General features: G+C 45.1%; 1 protein-coding gene and 1 long non-coding RNA gene across 5 annotated transcripts in view; one reads left to right on the top strand and one right to left on the bottom strand.

Moving 5' to 3' along the window:
* The window catches only part of LOC111548486, a 50327-nt gene extending 32857 nt beyond the window's left edge, over window positions 1–17470 (top strand). The window contains exons 2-3 of the long non-coding RNA XR_002733445.1: window positions 14948–15411; window positions 17345–17470. This is a non-coding gene — a long non-coding RNA (uncharacterized LOC111548486). The remainder of the gene's footprint in view (window positions 1–14947; window positions 15412–17344) is intronic.
* ACSL1 (acyl-CoA synthetase long chain family member 1) overlaps window positions 1–22144 on the bottom strand; it is a 70755-nt gene that overhangs the window by 22120 nt on the left and 26491 nt on the right. For 3 of the 4 annotated variants that reach the window (XM_023220982.2, XM_023220983.1, XM_023220984.1), the window contains exons 3-5: window positions 11105–11219; window positions 6370–6434; window positions 2766–2867 (exon numbers count right to left, since the gene is read on the bottom strand). In XM_023220982.2, the coding sequence (XP_023076750.1) occupies window positions 2766–2867; window positions 6370–6434; window positions 11105–11219 (282 nt within the window). Of the gene's footprint in view, window positions 1–2765; window positions 2868–6369; window positions 6435–11104; window positions 11220–16922; window positions 17061–22144 lie in introns of those variants that run through there. The other variant, XM_023220985.1, reaches the window with a different exon arrangement.

Raw genomic sequence — 22144 nt, 5'->3', positions numbered from 1 at the left:
AAGAAAGAAAGAAAGAAAGAAAGAAAGAAAGAAAGAAAGAAAGAAAGAAAGAAAGAAAGAAAGAAAGAGAAAGAAAGAAAGAGAAATTAAAATCTGCCTGAAGAATTGAGGCAAATATGTTAAAAGATAATTAGCAATATCAGATAGTGACTGATTCGAGATAAGAAAGCCCACCATTGGCCAAGGTAGTTACAGATGCTACTGGGAGGGTGCAACTGAGATTGCCTTTGGAAAGAGAAAGAAAGAGAGAGAGAGAGAGACGGAGATGGAGGCAGGGAGATGCTAACACAGGGGACGGCAGAATCAAAAGCAGGGGGTTAGAGCGATGTGACTGGCACAGACGGTTCTGGCTGGAGAGCAGGGGGCAGCCACTAAGAGTTTCTCACAAAACAGTGGCTGTGGGGCTCAAGGAAGATCCCTCTGGCAGCAGGGCACTGTATGACCTGGAACAGGGGAAGGAGCACCTTGTCTAGCAGCAAAACTGTTTTGAGAAAATCCCTCTAGAAAAGTGAAGGAAAGAAGTGAGACAATAACTGGCCACACTGCCACATGGAAGATGCAGTAAGATGTCTCTGACGGCTCTGGCCACATAGCCACTGCCCTACCTACTGGACTAAGGTGAAACATCACTGTCTGTCATACCCAAGGGCACCCCACTCCTCCGGCTGCACTTTTCTAATGAAATTGTCTGCAGAGCTCTGACACACAGGACAGATAAAGGCACAGCCGGGGGAAGGGGGCACAACCCACTCACATCCACTTGGCCTGGAAATGGGCTTCTGAGTTTCGGTGTTTTCCTGGAAGGAATTTTCAGCCAACAACAAAGAGATCAGGTCCAAGCTCCTTAGGCACACGTGACGCTTAAGGAAGGCTCTCTTTCCTTCCACTCCACCGCATGAAAATGCTCCACTCCCACACACAGGTGTGCATGTGGGCATTCCCTTGGCCTCCCCACCCCTATTTGCTTCGAGATTCTACTCAGGTGCCACCTCCAGGAAGCCCTCCTTGACTGAGCTCCCATAATCCTTCTGCTCTATGCCCACACTTACCACATGACAGAGAAAGCACTGGTGTTTAGGTCTGTCTTTCCTTATGTGGTACCTCAGAAGAGGGGCTGAGTCACTGTGCTTTGGCACCCCCACATAGCGTCTGACATATAGTAGGTGCTCAGCAAACATTTGTTGAACGAACTCATAAATATAGGAAAGAACCTACTTCTTGAAGAGATTCATTCTGCAGTTCTAGATTCATGATAAAATTCCATCAAAACAAACATTTTGATGTGTTCATTTGGGATGAAAAAAACTAAATGCTACAAAGTCCAGTCATAGTCCAGCTGTGGAGAATGCTGTTTTCCCCTTGAAAGACCACAAAACTCTAAAAAAGCCATCTTTATTTATTAAAAAAAAAAAAAGTCAGTAGCACAGGAATTGCGTCAACATGTCTTCTGGCCACAAGCAGGTATAAGAATAAATTCGATTTCTTCAAGCCAGATGCTTCCATTTTTCCAGGCCAGCTAGATCTACTAATCTGCTGAGTCACACCATAAGCTATACTTCCAAAAGAGCTGCTCATTTAAACTCAATTTCTGATACGCTTTGGCTGTGTCCCCACCCAAATCTCAACTTGAACTGTATCTCCCAGAATTCCCACGTGTTGTGGGAGGGAGCCAGGGGGAAGTAACTGAATCATGGCGGCTGGTCTTTCCCATGCTATTTTTGTGATAGTGAGTTTCATGAGATCTGATGGGTTTCTCACGGGTTTCTGCTTTTGCTTCTTCCTCATTTTTCTCTGGCTGCCACCATGTAAGAAGTGCCTTTCACCTCCTGCCACGATTCTGAGACCTCCCCAGCCATGTGAAACTGCAAGTCCAATTAAACCTCTTTTTCTTCCCAGTCTCAGGTATGTCTTTATCAGCAGTGTAAAAACAGACACTTTTACACACTGGTTTACAGAAACCGTGCTGGGCCTAGACCACCAATGACAGACTGCGCAAATGAAGGCTGGCTAGCGCTGAGAACTGTCCCCATCACCCATGGCATTTTAAACTCTGCAAACCAACCAGAAGGAAAGCCTCATACCTTTCAGAAAGGGAAAAAAAGGAGGCTGCTATTAACAAAAATGTTATCTAAATCTCTCTATAACTTATTAATGTCATTTTTCTAACCACAAAGGTGACTCTTAAAGTAAAAAGACTCCTTTGTTAGTTATCTAAGGATTTTGTTGGGGAACCTGGTTTAAAAACACTAAAATAATCCCCCCTCAAAAAGTGATTTCTCTTTTCTCTTAAAGGCAATTAAAAGGCCCTGGTTCAGGTTTTCTTTTCTTTTTTTTTTTTTTTTTGAGAGGGGGGTTTTTCCCTTGTTGCCCCGGCTGGTAGCTCACCACAACCTCTGCCTCTCAGATTCAAGCGATTCTCCTGCATCAGCCTCCTGAGTAGCTGGGATTATAGATGTGCGCCACCAGGCCTGGCTAATTTTGTATTTTTAGTAGAGATGGGGTTTCTCCATGTTGGTCAGGCTGGTCTGGAACTCCCGACCTCTGGTGACCCACCTGCCTCGGCCTCCCAAAGTATTGGGATTACAGGCGTGAGCCACCGTGCCCAGCCCTGGTTCAGGTTTTTGTATGTGTAACTTTCTAAGGTGTAACGCAAAGCTATACTTTTAGTAGCAATCAGATGACAAAATCTGGTCTCTAGCAGAAGTTAGGCTCTTACATTGGAGAATTCTCCAAATCATGCACAGCAAGTACCTACTGGGTCGTACCTCAGGTCTATTTTGAGCAAAGATGCCAATGAACTGATCTGGGGTGGCCGTGCAGCCCTTCTGGATCAGCGCTGAGCCTAGGCACTCCGCCATTTCTGCAACCTGAAATGGAGAGGAGAAAGTCAGAAATAGATTGGGCCCCAACTCCAGAAACAAAGCTGGCCAGAGGACAGGCTGACATCTCAGCCAGCACGCAATGCTGCACACAGAAGCGGAGAGGGAACACGCAGGCATTTCTTTATTGGTAGGTTTCTTGGTAAAACACAAGATTTTATTCACAAGAAATCAGAATTAAGAGGTTCCTTCTGCAAAGCAAATTAATCTTATCCCAACGCAGGGTTCCTTCTGCAAAGCAAATTAATCTTATCCCAACGGCTGCAGGTCACAGATAATTATATGGCAAGGCTTCTTACACATATTTTTCTATTTTAGTTTTATAAAATTATAAAAATAGTAGAGAGATGGATTTTTTTAATGTATAAAGTAGCCAAAACTTGTTTATTTGGTATAAACACAGAAACAGCAACTTTTCAGAGACCTATAAAAAATAAGAGCAAGCTATTATCCTGAAGTTCTACAATTCCGTTCTTAAGAACGTATTCTTAGGAAACAATTCAATCTCAGGAGGAGGTTTTTAAAAGCCTACATATAGGCTAGGCATGGTGGCTCACGCCTATAATCCCGGCGCTTTGGGAGGCCGAGGCAGGCAGATCACTTGAGGGAGCTCGAGGCCAGCCTGGCCAACATGGTAAAACCCCGTCTCTAATGAAAATACAAAAATTAGCCAGGCATGGTGGCGTGCACCTGTAGTCCCAGCTACTCAGGAGGCTGAGGTAGAGGAATTGCTTGAACCCAGGAGGTGGAGTCTGCAGCGCACTGAGATCATCCCACTGCACTCCAGCCTGGGTGACAGAGTGAGATTCCATCTCAACAACAAAAAAAAGCCTACGTATAAACATATGCAAATATTTCAAAATTATTGCATCAAAAATCTCTAGGGTAAAAAACCTAATCATGGCTGGTGATTAAGTAAATGATGGTAATCACTAAGAAAATGCTACATAGTTAGTTAATATTATAATTGTGAAAACTATATCAAACTTAGGACAATATTATAATGATAAGCAACACATGTAAATATAAAAATGCATATTATAATAACTAAGTAAAAATTGGTAGGTTTGCAAAATTCAGCAGGGTTATCCTATCTTCTCCCCGTTCCTACCCCAAATAAAATAAAATTTTTAAAAAATCTTAAACTTTGCAGTTCTTTTCTCTTTCTTTTTTTTTTTTTTTTTTTGAGATGGAGTCTCACTCTGTTGCCCAGGCTGGAGTGCAGGGGCGTGGTCTTGGCTCACTGCAACTTCCACCTCAAGGGTTCAAGGAATTCTCCCTGCCTCAGCCTCCAGAGTAGCTGGGATTACAGGCACCTGCTACTACATCCGGCTAATTTTTGTATTTTTCAGTAAAGACAGGGTTTTGCCATGTTGGCCAGGCTGGTCTTGAACTCCTGACCTCAGGTGATCTGCCCCCTCGGCCTCCCAAAGTGCTGGGATTATAGGCATGAGGCATACCGTGCCTGGCCTGCAGTTATTTTCTTTATTCTCAGTTGGCAAATTCTCAAGAGCACTCTTAAAGCATACCCATACCCACAGGAAGGAAGGCCACGCCTACTCCTGGCCTGGGACCCTACTGGTTCTGGGCCTTGGCACCATCCTGGCCCTGCCTATGGGGAACAGAGTGATCATGGTAAGGTGACAATAGGATGACACAAACAGGTTCATTACTACCCTCTCCTTCACAGATGAGTTCGAAAGTCTTGGTTGCATTTAAGGAATCAGAACCTGAGAAATACCTGCAATTGGATGCTACCTTGCTGGTAAATATGATGGAATAATACACGCACATTTATATTTCTAGATCGGTCATACATTCTTAAAAACAAAGAACAAAAAAAAATACAAACCCCTTTAAGGCCTTCCCAGTCACCAAAAGGTCATATTCATTGGATGATTGGAAAAAAAAAAAAAAAAAAGATTTGAATGTACAAATCCAAAATTGGCTTCGGTTTTGTATCGTCACCCGCGTCCAAATGCAGCGTGCAAGGCACAGATTCACACCTTCCGAAACCCCCAGTGACTTTCAATCTGCCTTGAAAACGCCAATCTGCGATGGATGTGTCTTCTCTCTTCCAGCCAATAAACAACAGAAGTAACCCAGGAGACACAGAGGACTCCATGATGCCTCAGGATCATCACACACCACACATGCACGTTCAATACACACAGGCTGTTCTTACACTTGTGAAAATGAGGGATCCTGGAAACTATTATTTACACAGGAAACTATTTGGCTCTGGTAGGACAGAATAAAAATGGGAAATCCTTCCAGTCATGTGAGCTACTGCTCCCAGCTCCTTCTACAGGGGAGGTGTGAGAAGTCGCTTCCCCATCTCTTGAGAGACAGACAAACACCTCTCAAGCAAAGCCTTCTGCATCCTGTCGACCCCAGAGGACGGACGGGGAGAAATCATGCACTTCACTGAGAACAATCAACACACTCTGCGGTTGCAGAGAACAATCCCTTCCACAGACACACTCCAAATACACCAGCCCCTAAACTGCCCTTCACACAAAACCCAGAAGAAGGAAGTGCATTTGTATTCAGGAATCCGCATGATTACCTGCCCCTAGAGCAGCAGAGGGGGAGCCAGGGGCCGGAGCCTTTCCTGGACAGCTGTGTGGAAGCAGCAGGCAGCAAGGCAGAGCTGGCATGTCTGGGGCACCTGCCTGTCCCGGGGTGCCGTGTGCACTGGGGAAGAGCCGTGGCATCCACATTCATTGTAATCATGACAGAAAAATAAACAAACAAACAGCAACGTCTTCCTACACTGCTACTACTGCCATTCATGAACTGCTGTTTCAACAGCTGTAGCCACTGATGGGTGGGGACTAGAGACTGACAAGGGTCACCACACTCAGATGCCAGCTTCCCTTGTGCTTATACAGTAACACAAGTGTCTTCCCCGAACATCTGTGTTCCTCCCTATGGCTGCCCTGGGGGTGTCACACAGGTGGTGAGTTGGCCAAGGACAGCTTTGAGGGTCAGTACCACGCACTAGGAAAGCCTACACAAGAGGCTGCAGGCCTTGCTTCTGGTCCTGGTTCTGCCACTAACCAGCTATGACCTTGGGTGAGTCACCTCTCTTCCTGAGATAGGTCCTCCTCATCTGTAAAATGAGGACATGTTTCTATGTTCCGGCTTCTGAGTTTTTCTAGTACCCCTCAAGTGGACAGGAATAATCCTATCCCACCAGGGGGACTGGGAGAGTTTCCAAAATTTTATCTTAAAAATTTTACTCAACTTCACAATGTATCCACATCAGCTTTGAAATACAGTGCTTTGAACCACTAGTGAAATTCCTTAACTTGTTCTCCCCAAACCTTTCTGTCAAGTTTCTCCTCAGATGCCCCATGCTTATGGCAAGGCTCTGAGCTGGTCCAGTACATACACTTTGGAGCAACCATCCAGCTCCAAGAATTCATATACGGAAGCATCCCTGCTTGCAAGAGGAGTCCACAGAGCCTGTTTCATACAAACTCACCTGTTTGTATGAAAGCCATTCATAGGGTTGGTCTGGTTTCCGAGAGCCTAAACAAGGGCCATTATCTAAAAAACAGAGAAAAAACAATGGATGGGCTGAACATACATACATATTCCCAGATTTTAATTTGTATCCCAGCCCCACGCTACTAAACATCAGCTAGACTCTACTTTAGTCCTCAGGTAAGAAATGGTGGCTTCAGATTGGAAATGTTTTCTCCCTCAGTTTTGGGCTGATTTGTTCTTTGCTGGTTTATTTCTGTTTTGTTTAAGTGGGGCAGGAGAGGGGGATGAGGGGAGAAATGGCAAAATCCAACTCTTAAGGGCACTTAATTTGTGATTCCTCTTTAACACCCTACTGCTTTAGACCATGTGTCAGCAGATGAGTGGTAAAGAGATCCTGCTGTAGTGGTAAAGGGATACCTTTTCAGAAGAGGTATTCATCAGAACTTTTCAAGAAGTCTAAAGCATTCTAACTCAGAATACGGAAAGGAAAATATAATTCTTTATGTGTCCAAATTTTGATGACCAAAGGTATCAAGAATTACCTGGAATCCTAGTTACATGGGTGAAGTCATGATTGCAGAAAAACAAAAACAAAGAAAAGATGCGAAATGAGGGGACGTGAAGTGGTATTTGTGAAGCAAAAGTCAGGAAATATCGAGATGTTTCCCGATTCCCATTGAGGTTTTGAAGAAGCAAAAGGGGACCATAGTGCATCTGGCTTTAGCACATTCGGTCTGAGTGTTCGTGAGGAGGCTCTGATTTGACGTGAGGACCTAAGGAAGTAGGACGGAAGGCAGGGCTGGCCCCATCACCACAGAGCATGCCCCAGACAACAACAGTGTGCTGCACAGGCAGATTCAGGAGTCAGCCGCGTGGCTGGGGAGGACGCAGGCCGGACACACTGACTTCTTTGCCATCCCTAAAAACAGTCCTGATGAAAACAGGGTTATTCTCGGACCCTCTCCAATTTACAGAGACTGTAACGAGGGCCATACAAGATGACTTCAATCAGATGTTATTTCCAGATGAGAAAAAAAAATTGCATTAGTCATATGAAATGATGCGATTTTATTCCTCAAAAACAGAGACGGGCACACTGCAGCCAAGGGCCAAATCAGGCCCACCACCTGTTTTTGTGGACACAGTGATAGTGGCACACAGCCACGCTGATTCATTTTTGTTCTGTGTGAGGCTGTAGTTGAGTAGTTGCAACCAAGACCATATGGCACCAAAGCCAAAAATATTTACTATCAGATTTTTTACAGAAAACGTATGCCAACTCCAGCTCTAGAACTAGTTGTTAAGCTGCAGGCTCACCGGGGGAACTTAATACTATACCCAGGCTCTATTATATCCAGGCTCTAGAATTTTTTATTCAACTGAATAGGGATGGGACCTGGGTCTCAGTATTTTTCAGAAGCTCCCTGATGGCACAAAAGTGCAGCTAGAGATGAAAGCCACTGAGAAGCAAGGAGCTCAATCTTTATAAATGGCTTCCTTGGTGCAGTTTTAAAGTACAAGGTTTAAAAAACTCTAGGCGGGCTTCTTCTATCATTCAACAAACTTCTGACTCCTTATCCAAATGCTGGGTCTTGCTCTTTTGTAGAAGTTTAACTCTACAGTAGCCTAAGAAAATCAAAGCTTAGAATAAAAAGATCCTCTGGGAAAAAAAAAAAAAAAAAAAGGAAGCAAATTGAGACCTGCAAAGCAGCTCCCTTCAATGAGTACAGATCAAGAAGACTGGACTCACTTCCCTTCACCGTCTCTGACACATCCATAGACTTTCATTTTCCAGGGGGAGCAAGCGACCAAAGAAAAGTTATGTGACTTGTCTTCAGATCAGGGGAGAGTCAAAAGCATAATGTAAGTCACCACACTCCTCGATGAATGTATATACACTTACATGTATACAGCAGGTCCTCAAATAATGGCATTTCATTTGCACGTTCTCCCCACATCTGTGTGGTTTTTCCTGGCAACTCTGGGTTCCTCCCACATCCCAAAGCTGTGCCTGTGAGGTGAACTGGTGCATCTCCACGGTCCTAGTGAGTGTGGGTGAGTGTGAATGTGAGTGGGTGTGAGTATGAGTCTCCCTACGATGGGAGGATGTGCTGGCCAGGGCAGTTCCCCCCTGGCATCCTGAGCTGCCCAGATGGGCTCCAGTCACCCATGACCCTGAACTGGAATAAACAGGTAAATATTTATCTTACTTGTTTGTATTAATTGTTCCTAAATGTATGTAGCACTCACATTTATTTCGATGTTTAATATAAGACGTGTGGTCTTTATTGAGAAGTTTGGTGATTTTTTGTGACTAGAAATATGCTGTGGGAATCTAACTCTTGTTCATATCAATTAGCCTACGAGAAAATTGGTTTCATTATAGTCGTTTTCAAGCTGCAGTTTCCAAGAACTGCACATGCTCTGTGATGGTGGTAAAGAACACGAACACAAACACACACACACACTGTTTCATGTGCCACATGTTAGGCTGATCCACCTGATGGATATTTACTATCATAGACAAATCCTGACCTTGACACCAACTTTGAAAATGTTCATAAATTAAAGAACACACAAGTAAGCTTGCTCTTCCTTTGTAATGGGCTTAATGCACCTGCTATGGGAACACTGGGACAAACTCGCCAAGCTGAGACATCCAGTTACCAGTGTCAAGCAAAAAACAATAGGCATGTTTATTTTTTTTGAGACACAGTCTCGCTGTGTCATCCAGGCTGGAGTGCAATGGTGCAATCTCGGCTCACTGCAACCTCCACCTCCCCAGTTCAAGCGATTCTCCTGCCTCAGCCTCCTGAGTAGCTGGGATTATGGACACGTGCCACCATGCCCAGCTATTTTTGTATTTTCAGTAGAGACGGAGTTTCACCATGTTGGTCAGGCTGGTCTCGAACTCCTGACCTCGTGATATGCCTGCGTCGGCCTCCCAAAATGCTGGGATTACAGGCGTGAGGACCACACCCAGCCAATAGGCACTTCTTGAGTCCATATTACATGCACCATATCGTGAGGGATAGAGCCAGCAATACCACATGGCTCCTGACCATAAAGGGATTACAATCTAGCTAGCAGTGGCCCAAATAAAAGCTAAGCATCAGAGGATTTAAATAACAAAGCACAGATTCCAAGACCATTTTTAGAGAAGTACCTGGTATAAGCAAAAATGAAGTGGCTAAAAGAGAAAGAGGGGTGGAGAAACCAGAGGTACTCCCTCCTTCACTGAGGATGAATTAGTATCACGCGTTGTGCGTGCTTCATACTTACTCCTTTTGATCATGGTGATTTATAGGGTGTCTTCACTGGGGCGGGGATGCTTGCATGTGTCATCTTGCTAAGAGTTAACAGAAAGGCTAGGACCAAACCTGTGTGTCAGGCACTGTCAATGCTGTGAAAAGAGATGACTGACAGTCACCCTGTTCTCAAGGAGCTCAGGCTGGGGGGGGCAGAATGCCAGGTGAACACCTCTGTGCCATCAGGGCTTATGCAGAAGGAACACAATGTGCTGGGAGGGAAAGGGAAGAAACGCCTCACTGGGAGGTAGGGGATGAAAATGATAGACTAGGAAGGTTTCAGAGAAAAGGTGAAACGCAGTGAGTTTTAAAAGATTAAAGAATACATATCAAGCATCCAGGCTGGGGGTAGAAAGAGGCTTTACGATCAAGGGAAAAAAGTGCACGGCCGGGCATGGTGGCTCAGGCCTGTAATCCCAGTATTTTGGGAGGCCGAGATGGGTGGATCACCTGAGGTGGGGAGTTTGAGACCAGCCTGACCAACATGGAGAAACCCCGTCTCTATTAAAAAATACGCAATTAGCTGGGCATGGTGGTGCATGCCTGTAATCCCAGCTACTCGGGAGGCTGAGGCAGGAGAATCACTTGAACCTGGGAGGTGTAGGCTGCAGTGAGCCTAGATCACGCCATTGCACTCTAGCCTGGGCAACAAGAGCAAAACTCCATCTCAAAAAAAAAAATAAAGTGCACAAGTCTGGGCACGGTGGCTCACACCTGTAGTCCCAGTACTTTGGGAGGCTGAGGCAGGAGGCTCACTTGAGGCCAGAAGTTTGAGTCCAGCCTGGGCAACATAGCAAGACCCCATTTCTAAAAAACAAAATAAAACTGCACAAAGGCTCAGGGCTGGGGAGAGAGCAGAGGTAGTCGTGGCTCTCCAGGAAGTTCAGTATGACCTGAGAGCCATACACAGGAGGCCTGGGAGGGCCAGAGGCTGGGAAGGAGGTATGCTGGATATCACAGGGTTTCTTACGCCACAGTTAATAATTAAGGGTAATCCCATGAGCCAACATTTCCCAAGTGTCTCTTACAAAACACTGCCATCCTGGGATGTCAGTATTTCTTTCCCAAAATATGGGTCTCTCGGTCAAGTAAACATGAAAAATGCTGGGTTGGGCCCAGTTTAACAGATCTCTTTATTGCAGGAAATGTCAGAGCCCACTGTGCTCTGGTGTAACATGTGACTCACCATAAAATACAGAATGTGACACTCACGTATGTGACCACGGAGCCCCGGGGCCATAGGGAACATCTAGAGGGTCCAGTGAGCTTTGGGACAGACTCTGGGGAAGTGACAGTGGACACACAGGGGCCTGAGCGATACTAAGGAGGCGAAAGACAGAGCAAATGTGCATTTCTGAAAGGCCACTCGTTCTTCATGAAACACGGCAAGCGGCAGCCACGCAAACGCAGGAAAATGCTTACTTGACACCTGTATTCCCCTCTGGAAACCTTCGTATAACGTTGTGACATCCTCATAGAAATACACCAAGGGCTCGTCGCTGTCAAGCAGTGCAGATCTTCGTGCACCACCACTGCCCTATCCAAAAAGAAAGGGGGCGTGTCAGAAGGCGATGAAATACATGCACACTGTGGAATGGCTAAATCAAGCTAATTAACATATCCATTCCTTTACATCCTTATCTCTTACTTGTAGTGAGAACACTTAAAATCTATTCTCTTAGTCATTTCAGGTATGCGGTACATTGTTATTAACTACAGTCACCAACTAATAGTGCACACAGTCACCATTTTAATTAAAAACAGATGTCCCGAACTCGTTCCTCCTGTTATACACCATAAATACATATAATTTGTATTTGTCCCCTAAAAAAATAAATAAAATGCTTAAAAATTGAATACAAAGTCTAACACGCCCCTGTGGTACCTGCACCCCTCCAGGCGGCCCCCTGCGGCACAGCTGCTCAGTGAGTGAGCGCTGAAGGTAAACCCATCGTTCACCAGGAGGTAAGCACAGGCTCTGGGGAACCACGACTAAGACAACAGGGCTGTCAAAAAGATGCCTGAAGAAAGAAAACAGGTTCACTGACCTATAAGTGCTGGTCCTGCCAGATAAGGCCAAAGAGAGCAAGAGAAGAGCCAGAAACTGCCACCACTACACACACTGACAGTTCTCAAGCCACTGCCATCCACAGCGCAGAGGACTGACCCTGCTCAGCCTTGCTGGAAATGAAACCCCACTTGGCTATACTTCTCAAATGTTTCCTATATTCTTTTTGAGACTATTTCCACTATTTTATCTCCTCACCAAGTGCAACATAATCTGTTAGAAACTTCACTTTCTTTCATAGCATCTCTAACAGTTAAAATAATCAGCTACAAAACATATGATTGTGCAGAGACAGGTCTTCACTAGTTTTAGGTGCAACATTTATAGGTGTGCAGATCTGACATCGCTGTGCACCTTTCTCTAAGTCGTCTTCATCTGTTGGCTTCCTGAGTATATCTGCTATGCGCAAGAACTCCTAATGACGGATAAGGCGGCAGGGCCTAGCCTCCCACAGTAGCAGCAGTAGTCTTTAGAGGTAGCAGGTCTCCAATGGGAGCTGCTGAGTCCTCTGGGGCCCAAGGACACTGTAAGGCATCCAGACATCCACAGAAAGCCAAAAAGCACTTTTTAGAGACTGATAAAAAAAAGCTCAGTGACTATGACGTTAGAACCTACCACTTGTTCTTTAAATTTCAGAGAGGGGCCTTCACTTTTACAACAGTCTGGAAACCCTTGGAGAAATTAGACTGTGATATGATAACTTCTGGTACCAACAGGAAAGAGCTGTCCAAAAGTGCAAGAGATCATTTCTGGCTTAAGGTGTGAAGAAAGAAACCAGGAGACACCAGAAAGAAGTGGGGAAAAGCTAGGTCTCAGAGTAGGGTGGCAGCGCTGAGGAGGGCAGCACAGAGGAGGAAATGGATGGGTGCCAGGGGATGAACTCACAGGGAGCCCCTTAGAAGGTGAGGACTGCCTGATCTGTTTCCATGGACTCTTGTATTTTTATTAGGATTATCCATTCCTCTTCCTACAAGCTCTTTTGCTTTTTGTCCATTCTTAAGTGATAATGTATATACTGTTTAAAAAACATTTAAGTGATATAGAAGTATATCAAGGAAAAATGATTACTATTAGTAGTTTGGTAAATTCCTCCCAGTCTTTTTTCTATGCTTATACCTTTACAGACATTCTGTCAATATCCACTGTGTGCTACATATGTGTATTTAACTCTTGATCCCAAACTGCAAATACATCTCTGGAGTAAATATGACCCAATCATATCTTTTAATCATCACAATGTCTTCTCTCTCTTGGCAGAAACCTTCTAATACCTATGGCTGTGATTCCAAACATACTTACTAACTACAGCATGCTACTTTGTAAAGCAAAAACGTTATTCTTTGTGTGCACAAGAATGGAAGAGTATCTTCGCATTAGTGTCACGCATTATTGTTACTTAATCCATTATTGTTACTTAATCGCTGAGTCTGTTTTCTTTTCTGTAAAATGGAGACATCATGAGTCCACTTCCAGGTTGTTTTTTGTTCAAGAAGAACTTTCCTGTAAAATATGATTCTGTAGAATATTACTTGTGCACCCAATAACATGCTCTAACTATAGTACAAGTCCTCCATCACCTCAATCTTGACTCCAACAAATAGCCTGAAATTCAGAAGCAATTTTCTGGCTTTGTAGAGAGTATCAGAAGCCTCTTTAACCCATGAAGCCACCAAAAACACCTAAGGCACCAAGGCTAAGGTAGGAAGAGAAAGGGGGAAAGGACAAAATGATAGAAAATAGGAAGGCTGAGAGGGTGTGAAAAGAGATAAGAAAAGCACCAAGCATGATGGTGAAGTGTGGTTGTCTCAGCATGGCCTAGAGATGCAGACGGCCTGGCCGCCCACAGGGAGGTCCTCACGATGCTCTGCTTAGGATGGTGCCTTCTATATCTCTTGACACAACAGAAATGCATTCATGGTCTTTTTCAGCGCTATCTCTTCAGAAGCAACACCACTTTCTGCACTCTGCAGAGGAATTTCCCCAGCTGTGAATGGGCAGATGGGGATAAGGTGAACAAGACACAAGCCTGTTCTGAAGGAGCCCAAGTCTTGTCCCTAAGTGACCAGAGGGACTCCAAGGAGCCCTGGCTGAGCAGAAGAGTGCAGGGAGAGTCAGGATGAACAGACAGAAGCAAGCCTGAAATCTCAGGTGCACAGGCTCATCCTAAAGCCAAGGTTCTCAAAGTGTGGTCTGCGGAACACCTGGCACTGGTTAGGAAAGCAAATCACAGCAGACCTGCCGAATCCGAAATTCTGGGGATGTAATCCAGCAATCTGCGCTTTAAGAAGCCCTCCAGGAGATGCTAAGGTTTGAGAAACACCTTGCTAGAGACATTGAGGTTTCCAGCAGGGAAATGGTGAGGATAGGCTAACGGGTTAGAAAGAAATCTACAAGAAGTGTAAGCAGTGTGTGGAACAGGAGGGAGAGGACAGACTGGAGAGAAACCAACTCCTACAGACCTGGATAGGGCAGTGGGAGTTGGGAACCGGGAAGGACCAAGGCACTGGGCGTGCTGCAGCGCTCAGGAACAGGATTTGACAGGTAATGGGGTGCAGGCAGAAAGAAGGATGGCTGAGAAGAAAAACTGTTCCCTTTAATCAAATAGAAGACTGGGCACTGGGGTTAGGCTTCAGAGAAGAGAAGAAGTTTAGCTTTGGACATACAGAGACCATAACCCTTCGAGACAGGTCAACCACCCTGGTCAACGTCAAATTTTATTTTGAGAACCACTGCACTAGAGGACCATTTTATAACAAACTTTTAGCTAAATAATTTTTTAGTTAGGTTTAAGTTTTTGGTGGTGTATAATCTTCTGGAATCCAAGAAACACGGAGGCAAACGAACTAAATCAAAGTTGAAGAAGTGAATGATATCCCCAATAAAGCAACATCGTGACATGTAACCTGGGGCAAGATATTTATTATTACCCTAATCAGCAATTAGAATAATGAGAAAAGCTTGAACATGAAGCAGTAAATGAGACATCTGCCAAAAGGAGACACTAATTGAAGGCTCGATGATACTGGATAAAAGGTCACATTGTCACTCAGTTGTCAGACATAACTGTAATTTCAAGAAAGGGGGTTGAATAAGAAGGGGAAGGGCACAAAACATTCAGATCCGTGCTTCAAAATCTGTGGCTCCATGAAAAGGCCACACATTCCAATAATGAATCTTTTTTTTTTTTTCCGAAACAGGGTCGTGCTTGTTGCCCAGGCTGGAGTTCAGTGGCATCATCAGAGCTCGCTGCCATCTTGACCGTCTGCACTCAAGCAGTCCTTCCACTTAACCTCCCGAGTAGCTGAAACCACAGACACAGGCCACCTTGCTTGGCTAATTTTTTTATTATTTGTAGAGACAAGGTCTCACTATGCTGCCCAGGCTGGTCTCAAACTCCTGGGCTCAACTGATCTTTCCTCCTAGGCCTCCCAAAGTATTGGGATTACAGGTGTGAGCCACTGCGCCTGGCCCAGTGTTGCCATTCTTTGAACAAAAATGCTATATTTAAACTGGGTGTTAGCAACCTTAGTTTTATGTACATAAGCAAGGGGTTGCAAGCTGAGTGCTGGGAAGCGTAGCTGTAACAATTGGAGCCCAAATTTTCTGTAGGTTTTACAAGATGGCGACACTTCAAAAGCTGGGGACTTAAATATTGTGTTAGGTAAGTCCACGTGACTATTTCTAGGGACACCTATTTAAATGAAAAATAGCTTAAATCTGGCCCTATGGCCTTCTGACATAACCTACCGATCAGGTGGCAGCGTGTGGGGGTCGCTTGGGCTCAAGAAACAGGGCAAGAGAAGCAGACAACCCCAGGTGAACGTGTAGGAAATCAGTCATGAGCCAGTGACTCAGCAGGCATCATGGGTCTTTTACTGCTTCTGCTACAGATCTCTTTAATGTGGTTATATAGCTTTCCCAGTTAAAAAAAAAAAAAAAAAAAGATGGTGAGTCAAACCCACTACAGTGAAATGGGTGGTCATGAGCATATTCCACAACATCTCTACAAGCTCAGGTTGCTCCTGAGGTCAATCTCCCCACAAGGGCTGAAGTAGGAAATAAGTCCAAGTTCCTCTTGGGGGCAGGAAGGGCAGGAAACCGTGAACATCTGCATATCAAAGGTTTCCAAGGCCAGAGCTCTCACCAATATGTGGCTAATAGAAACACAATGGCCAGTTATTTTGTACCACTCCCCTACTTAAGTGCAAAAGCAAATTATACCCTTGAGGATTTCTTAGGGGTAGAGAAGCCCAAGCTTTACCACTCACGGCCATTCATCTCCATCTCCAAATGGGCATGGACAGGCCACAGCTGTTAAATGCCCCTTGTGTTGCTATTGTTTATGCAGGCAAGGGATAGGGAGGTGGACGCAGGGTGAAAGGGAGAAAGGAGAGAAGGGAGAATGAGAGAGGGAAAGAAGTAGAAGGGGGAAAGGCAGAGCCAAGAGACTGCCAAAGACGTGGCTGGGTTCTAATGCGGAATCCATCTCTGGGGTGCAAAGGAGCACGTAGAACCACAGACCGGGGTAAAAGTGATTCCTTTTTGTTCCTTCTAACACCTAACACGTGGTCTACACAGCTGTTTCCCTTCAGGATACCCAAATCCAGATGCTCAAGTCCCTGATATAAAATGGCATAGTATTTGCATATAACCTATGCACATCTTTCTGTATACTCTAAACGGTCTCTAGATTACTCACAATACCTAATGTGATGTAAATAAGTAGCTGTTATACTGTATTGTTCAGGGAATAATGACAAGGAAAAAATATCTGGCAATGTTCAATACAGACAAAACCATCCATTTATTTCCACGGAATATTTTTAATCCACGAACACAGAGCGCCAACCATATCCTTCCCAGCATTTCCATTTTACATGCATCTTAGCCTGCTCAGAACTCTGTCATGTGCTTCTTTTTGTAAACAGACATAAAACTACTTTTCCATCCAGTGACCTTTCAGAGAGGAACTCAAGTCTCTTATCTAGCAGACTACATCTTTGATATATTACACTAGGTCTTTTAAAGGCCAGCCCCTGGGCAACCCCCCTCCACAATAATTTCTAAATGACAAAAGATAGATATTTGTAAAATTCCCAGATTTCCCCAATACAGTGAACTGTAAATGTCACAAGGAAACAGCGAGGCCTCACGCTCACTATTCATACTCACTGTTGAACTGGCTGACCTCCCAAGATCCTTTCCTTCCAGCTGAGCACAGAAGGCAGAACTATCCTGACACTGGTGTGCAGGAAGGATGGAAGGCGAGTGAATGTGTATGGAGCCTGCTAACGGCCAGCCCCTCTCCAGATGAGGAAGCTCACACTCGGGGGGCGGCTTCTCTTCTTAGTCCCACGTCCACCACCTAGTGGAGCAGAGCTTCGAACCTAGCTCAATGAGACATCCAGATACGTCAAGGTTTGCTTGGCGGTTCACAGGCAGGTCCCAAACATGCCCACACCTCCTCTGTGCGTGTGTGGAGACATCCTTCATCCTTGAGGAGGTGGGGTCCAGGTCACCTGTGCCTGGCTGGGTTTTCTGATTTTTCAGCACTTGCTCATAACCCTCAGAACCTTTTTTCTTTTCATTCCTAGTTCATCTCCAGTTTCCAACTTCCCAGCTCCCCACTATCCCAACCAGAGGATTTGCTGAAGAGGGACGGGCGGATGGGGACAGGAGGCTGACACAGTACTTTGCAAAATATCTCATCACCAGAAAAAAAAAAAATCAGCCGACCACAAGAGGGGAAGTATCACCCTCCTGTCTCAACGAAAGGGAAGAAAATGTGAAGTCACAACATCCAAATTCCTACAAATACACACTGTTCCAGGAAAGAGGACTGCCAGTAGAATTTTTACATGCCAACCATTTGAATATACAAGGCATCTGCCTCACTTCTGCCTAGTTCAAAGGCAGCCACATTCCTATCTACTATCTTTGGTTGCTTTTGGACAATGGGTACTGAAAGGGTTTTGTCAAGAAACACAGTCTATGCTGGTCATTTTTCATTTGACACCAGTTGGTTCCATTTGGAGGACACTATTTTTAAACATAAGTAAATATTACAGCACGTATTTCTGTCATTTATGCGTACACACTGTTTGGACGAACGGAGGCAAGATGGTGCACTTCCGGGTTCTTCATCACCAACTTTTCCCGCGCCCGCGAAAATACAGCCAGCGCCCGGGAAGGTGCAGACCAACCGGGCATGCGCCAGGTGACGTCAATCCGAAGAGACCAAGATTTACCTGGTCGCACCTGCAGAACGCCCCCTGACAAGCCCGTGCCCCGCCTATTGCCCTCCCACTCCCAGAAAAGCCGCTCCCGGCCAGCGCCCCGCGTGGACTTCCCAGCCCCCAGTCGGGACTGTATCAGGAACTCCACCCGAGAGCTCACCGGGCGACTCTCTTGGCCTCCTTTGCCGGAGGCCGACAGACCTCTCCCTACCCACCTTCTTCCCCTGAAGCTAGGTGACCAAAAATAAATTTGCAGTTTTGCTCCTACCCTTGCCTGCTCACTGGTTCTTTTGTGCCCGCTCTGGTGGTCTTAGAAAAACAAATCACATACGTTCTCTGTTTAATGAAGCCTGTGAGAAGCAACATCATTTGTACAAAATCAAATTGTGTTTTCAGACCTGCTTTATCATAGTCCCTATATATCTGTAGTGACCTTTAGCTTCTTCTTCCTAGGTAAAGGGAGCCCAGAAATACTTTTTAAAAGATAACAATCAACCTCTTTCTTTCTTTGAATTCCTAAGCCAGGCACTTAACACTCCTGTGGCCTGGTCTTGGCATAAAGATCAGAAACTCTGCCCTCAGTTCTCACCCTGCAGGCCACCCCACCCAACCACCACTGCTCATTACCAGCGCTAATACTTTTCCCACCTAATTCAGCCACCTAAAAGCATCCCTAAGTCAGCAGACATGTCTTACAGTCTCTCAGAGAGCAACTCAGTTGTTTCCTGTAATGTGAGTTTTGTAAGAAAAAGTAATTTAGCAAGGTTTTTCATAACTTGTTATTAAGAAGCTCATTAAGTTTTAGAAAAGGTGCTAAAGTTACCTCAAGGCATGAAAATGCTGATGTTTGCACCCTGCCAGAATAACATTTCTAAACAAAAACACCCCCTCTAAGCGTACTCTCTCCATCCCACCTATGCTTGTTAATACTGAGTGTCAACTTGATTGGATCGAAGGATATGAAGTATTGATCCTGGGTGTGTCTGGGAGGGTGTTGCCAAAGGAGATGAACATTTGAGTCAGTGGGCTGGGAAAGGCAGACCCACCCTTAATCTGGTGGACACCATCTAATCAGCTGCCAGCACAGCCAGAATAAAAAGCAGGCAGAGGAATGTGAAAAGACTAGACTGGCTTAGCCTCCCAGCCTACCTCTTTCTCCCATGCTGGATGCTTCCTGCCCTCGAACATCAGACTTCATGTCCTTCAGCATTGGGACACAGACTGGCTTTCTTGCTCCTCAGTTTGCAGATGGCCTACTGTGGGTCCTTGTGATCATGTGCGTTAATACTCCTTAATAAACTCCTATATATCCTTCCTATTAGCTCTGTCCCTCTAGAGAACCCTGACTAATACACCACCTCACTGCCCCAACTGCCAGGATCGCTTGTGGCAAATGTCCTCAAATGCTGGAATACTTTTCAGGAATTCTCTGAGTATCATGTTAGCAAAGTTGCTAGGGGTAGAATTAAAAGGGGAAATCTTTGCTTCCAGCTTCATTTGACCATTTGCACAATTATGTTGATATCAAGACCATGGGATAACAGGCCATGGGGAATAGTGACCTGGAATCTGCAATCACACATGGTAATAAATGGAAGTTAATGCCTAAAAACAGCCCAGATTTCCATAAGGATGAAGAATAGGGACGAAGCCAGAGCACCAGATCAGGAGATTCTTCTGAAGTCTCACACACACTTCTAGTTAAATATATATCAGATAACTGATTTCTGTTCTAAAGCTTCCCAGAGATGAGAATTAGGTTTACATTTACAAATGACTGTAGAAACAGTATTTATTAGGTCATATTTACAAATGACTGCAGAAACAACCAGATGCTACTACTACTGTTCCTAATACTTGTCCCTTCCTCTCAACATTCACCTGCTACCTCCCACTTGGTTCAAAATCATTCATTTATTGCCCCATCTTGCAACTGACTGTGACACTCCTTCTTCCGACCCACCAGGCCGGTGCCAGTGAGGGCGAGTGACACCACCATCCAACTCAACCCCAGCTGCCCTTCCTAGACAGCTCCCTTCCTGCCCTCTCCTGGCAGTTCCCATTTAGGCTTGTCTCTAAATGTTTGCCTCACAGACACAAGTAATCCTGCCCAGATCAACAACAGCTCCCGCTCAGAGTGGGCCCCAGCCACTCAAGTCCAGAAGGGTGTCTCGCCACCCTCAGCATTTCCACTGGCATGATCCCCATAGGCCCACACTTGCTTTCCCTTCACAAATCTGGTGTGAGTCTTCACAAAAACTTATGAATCAATGAGTTACTCTCTTCTCCTGAAAAAATTACTTCTCCTAGTTTGCAAGTGGGCCTTTACATGCATACATGTGAAGTATGGTTATGTGGAAGTGAGGGATTCCACCAGCCACATGGGGAAATCCTACTTGGTAATATGTCCATATACACCCTCTAAACATGGATGAAGGATGCTAGTCCTTGTTGCAGTGTGCATGTGAGCTGGGAGGTCTGTGGTTTGTTCATGCAGATCATGACACTGAGAAGGCCTCTGGTGGAGTGTGACTTTTGAATTGTAAACCATGCTATTGATTGAGCACTGGCTTCCACAGCCTGGATATGCCACCTTTAGTTTGCTTCTTCCAAATCCTTACCTGAGAATGAACCCACAGCTGTAATTTTGTGGCATGAAAACAAGTCACTTGCATTGACTGCTCTAGTCTCAAGATGGCTCTCACCCTCTGCCAAGGACAAGGGGTCTGAGTGGTACTTCCTGCTGGCCTGGAGCTCCCTGGGGGCAGCAGCCTTCTCTGCCTTGGTACTGTGCACGTCGTGCCAGAAAAACTCAAGTCCTTGCTGAATGAATATAGATCTGATTACTATTCTCTGTGACTTGTGGAGAATTAAACCCAAAGTGTCACATCCTCTGTGGCAGGCTTTATGAAGCACAGGATTAAAATGCTAAAGCAAGTCGCTAACCATATACATACCAACATACGGATGTATACATTTCAATCTCTCATGCAAAAGGGCCACCAGCCAGCATGTGACCTGGAGGTCATGAGATCATTTGGTGTGGAATTTAGTCATCCAACTAGGAAACAAGATCAGTTATACCCAAGGAACTGGTTCTGTGTATTATAAGATATGAACCCATGCTGGAACCAAGGTCTGAAAACAATCTAAACAGTGAATCTGTGATAGTCTAACTGGGTTAGTCACCAGAAGTAAACCTTAACCCAGGTTTTGATACTCTTAAAAGTAAGTCTTAGAAAAGACTTGAAGGCATAAAAAAGTTTTTACTTGCTAAAATTTATTCCCTTCTCTAATATTTAAAAACAAACAAATAACGCATATCACAGGTTTTGGTTTAAGGACATTATGATCTTGTAGTAGTTGTCAAAAATCTTTCCGAACTAATTTGACAAGTCAGTCATCTCAATGCCCATACCACCTCTCTCATAAGGAGAGTAACTCACATACTCTCTCTGGAGGGTCTCCGTCTCACTGGCTTAGAAGGAGCAGGCGAGGGGCAGGTGCCACTTGCATGGGGCTCGTCACCAATGGCCCCCTCTGGCAAACAGGGCCACACAGCAGCCATTCCCATTCCCGAGTGACCCCAAGGCCCAGTATCCAAAATTCCAGTGGCTCCCCGCAGTCCAGCGAAACTGCTTCCACAGGAAGCAGCCCTTGAGGATGCCTCCAATCCAGAGCAGGGCCAGGCTGGCTGTGCCAGCGTAGCACTGAATGTGATCATTGGAGTTGTAGCTGCAGACGGAGATAAGGTGGCTTCCAGAGCATCTCAGACATTCTGAGCTTCTGTGAATGTCATAGGGGTCCGTACTAACTGGGAGCAGCAGGTCTTGCACACAGGACTTGCCTGCACTACTACCTCCTTCAGCAATTACAAAGGTTCTCTTCTATATTCATAATGGTTCATGGCCTAAATCTCACAAACTCTGATAGGTGGACCTGAAACCACATCAACACCAAGCTCTGCTCTGACTTCACCTATGTCTGACCTAGTTCAGGGATAGAGGATGAGGGAAGGGCAGAACCACTCAGGTTTTCACAGTCCCGTGCCTCTTTCATACCAGTCCTCATCATTAGCTGATTCTTTATTTTTTATTTTTTACTTATTTATTTATTTATTTTTTTATTTTTTTTTGAGATGGAGTCTCGCTCTGTCAC

Source organism: Piliocolobus tephrosceles, chromosome 3 (genome assembly GCF_002776525.5).
Source record: "Piliocolobus tephrosceles isolate RC106 chromosome 3, ASM277652v3, whole genome shotgun sequence".
Taxonomy (NCBI): Eukaryota; Metazoa; Chordata; class Mammalia; order Primates; family Cercopithecidae; genus Piliocolobus; species Piliocolobus tephrosceles.
Note: the sequence above shows the minus strand (reverse complement) of the source record. Positions and strands in the feature narration are given on the sequence as shown.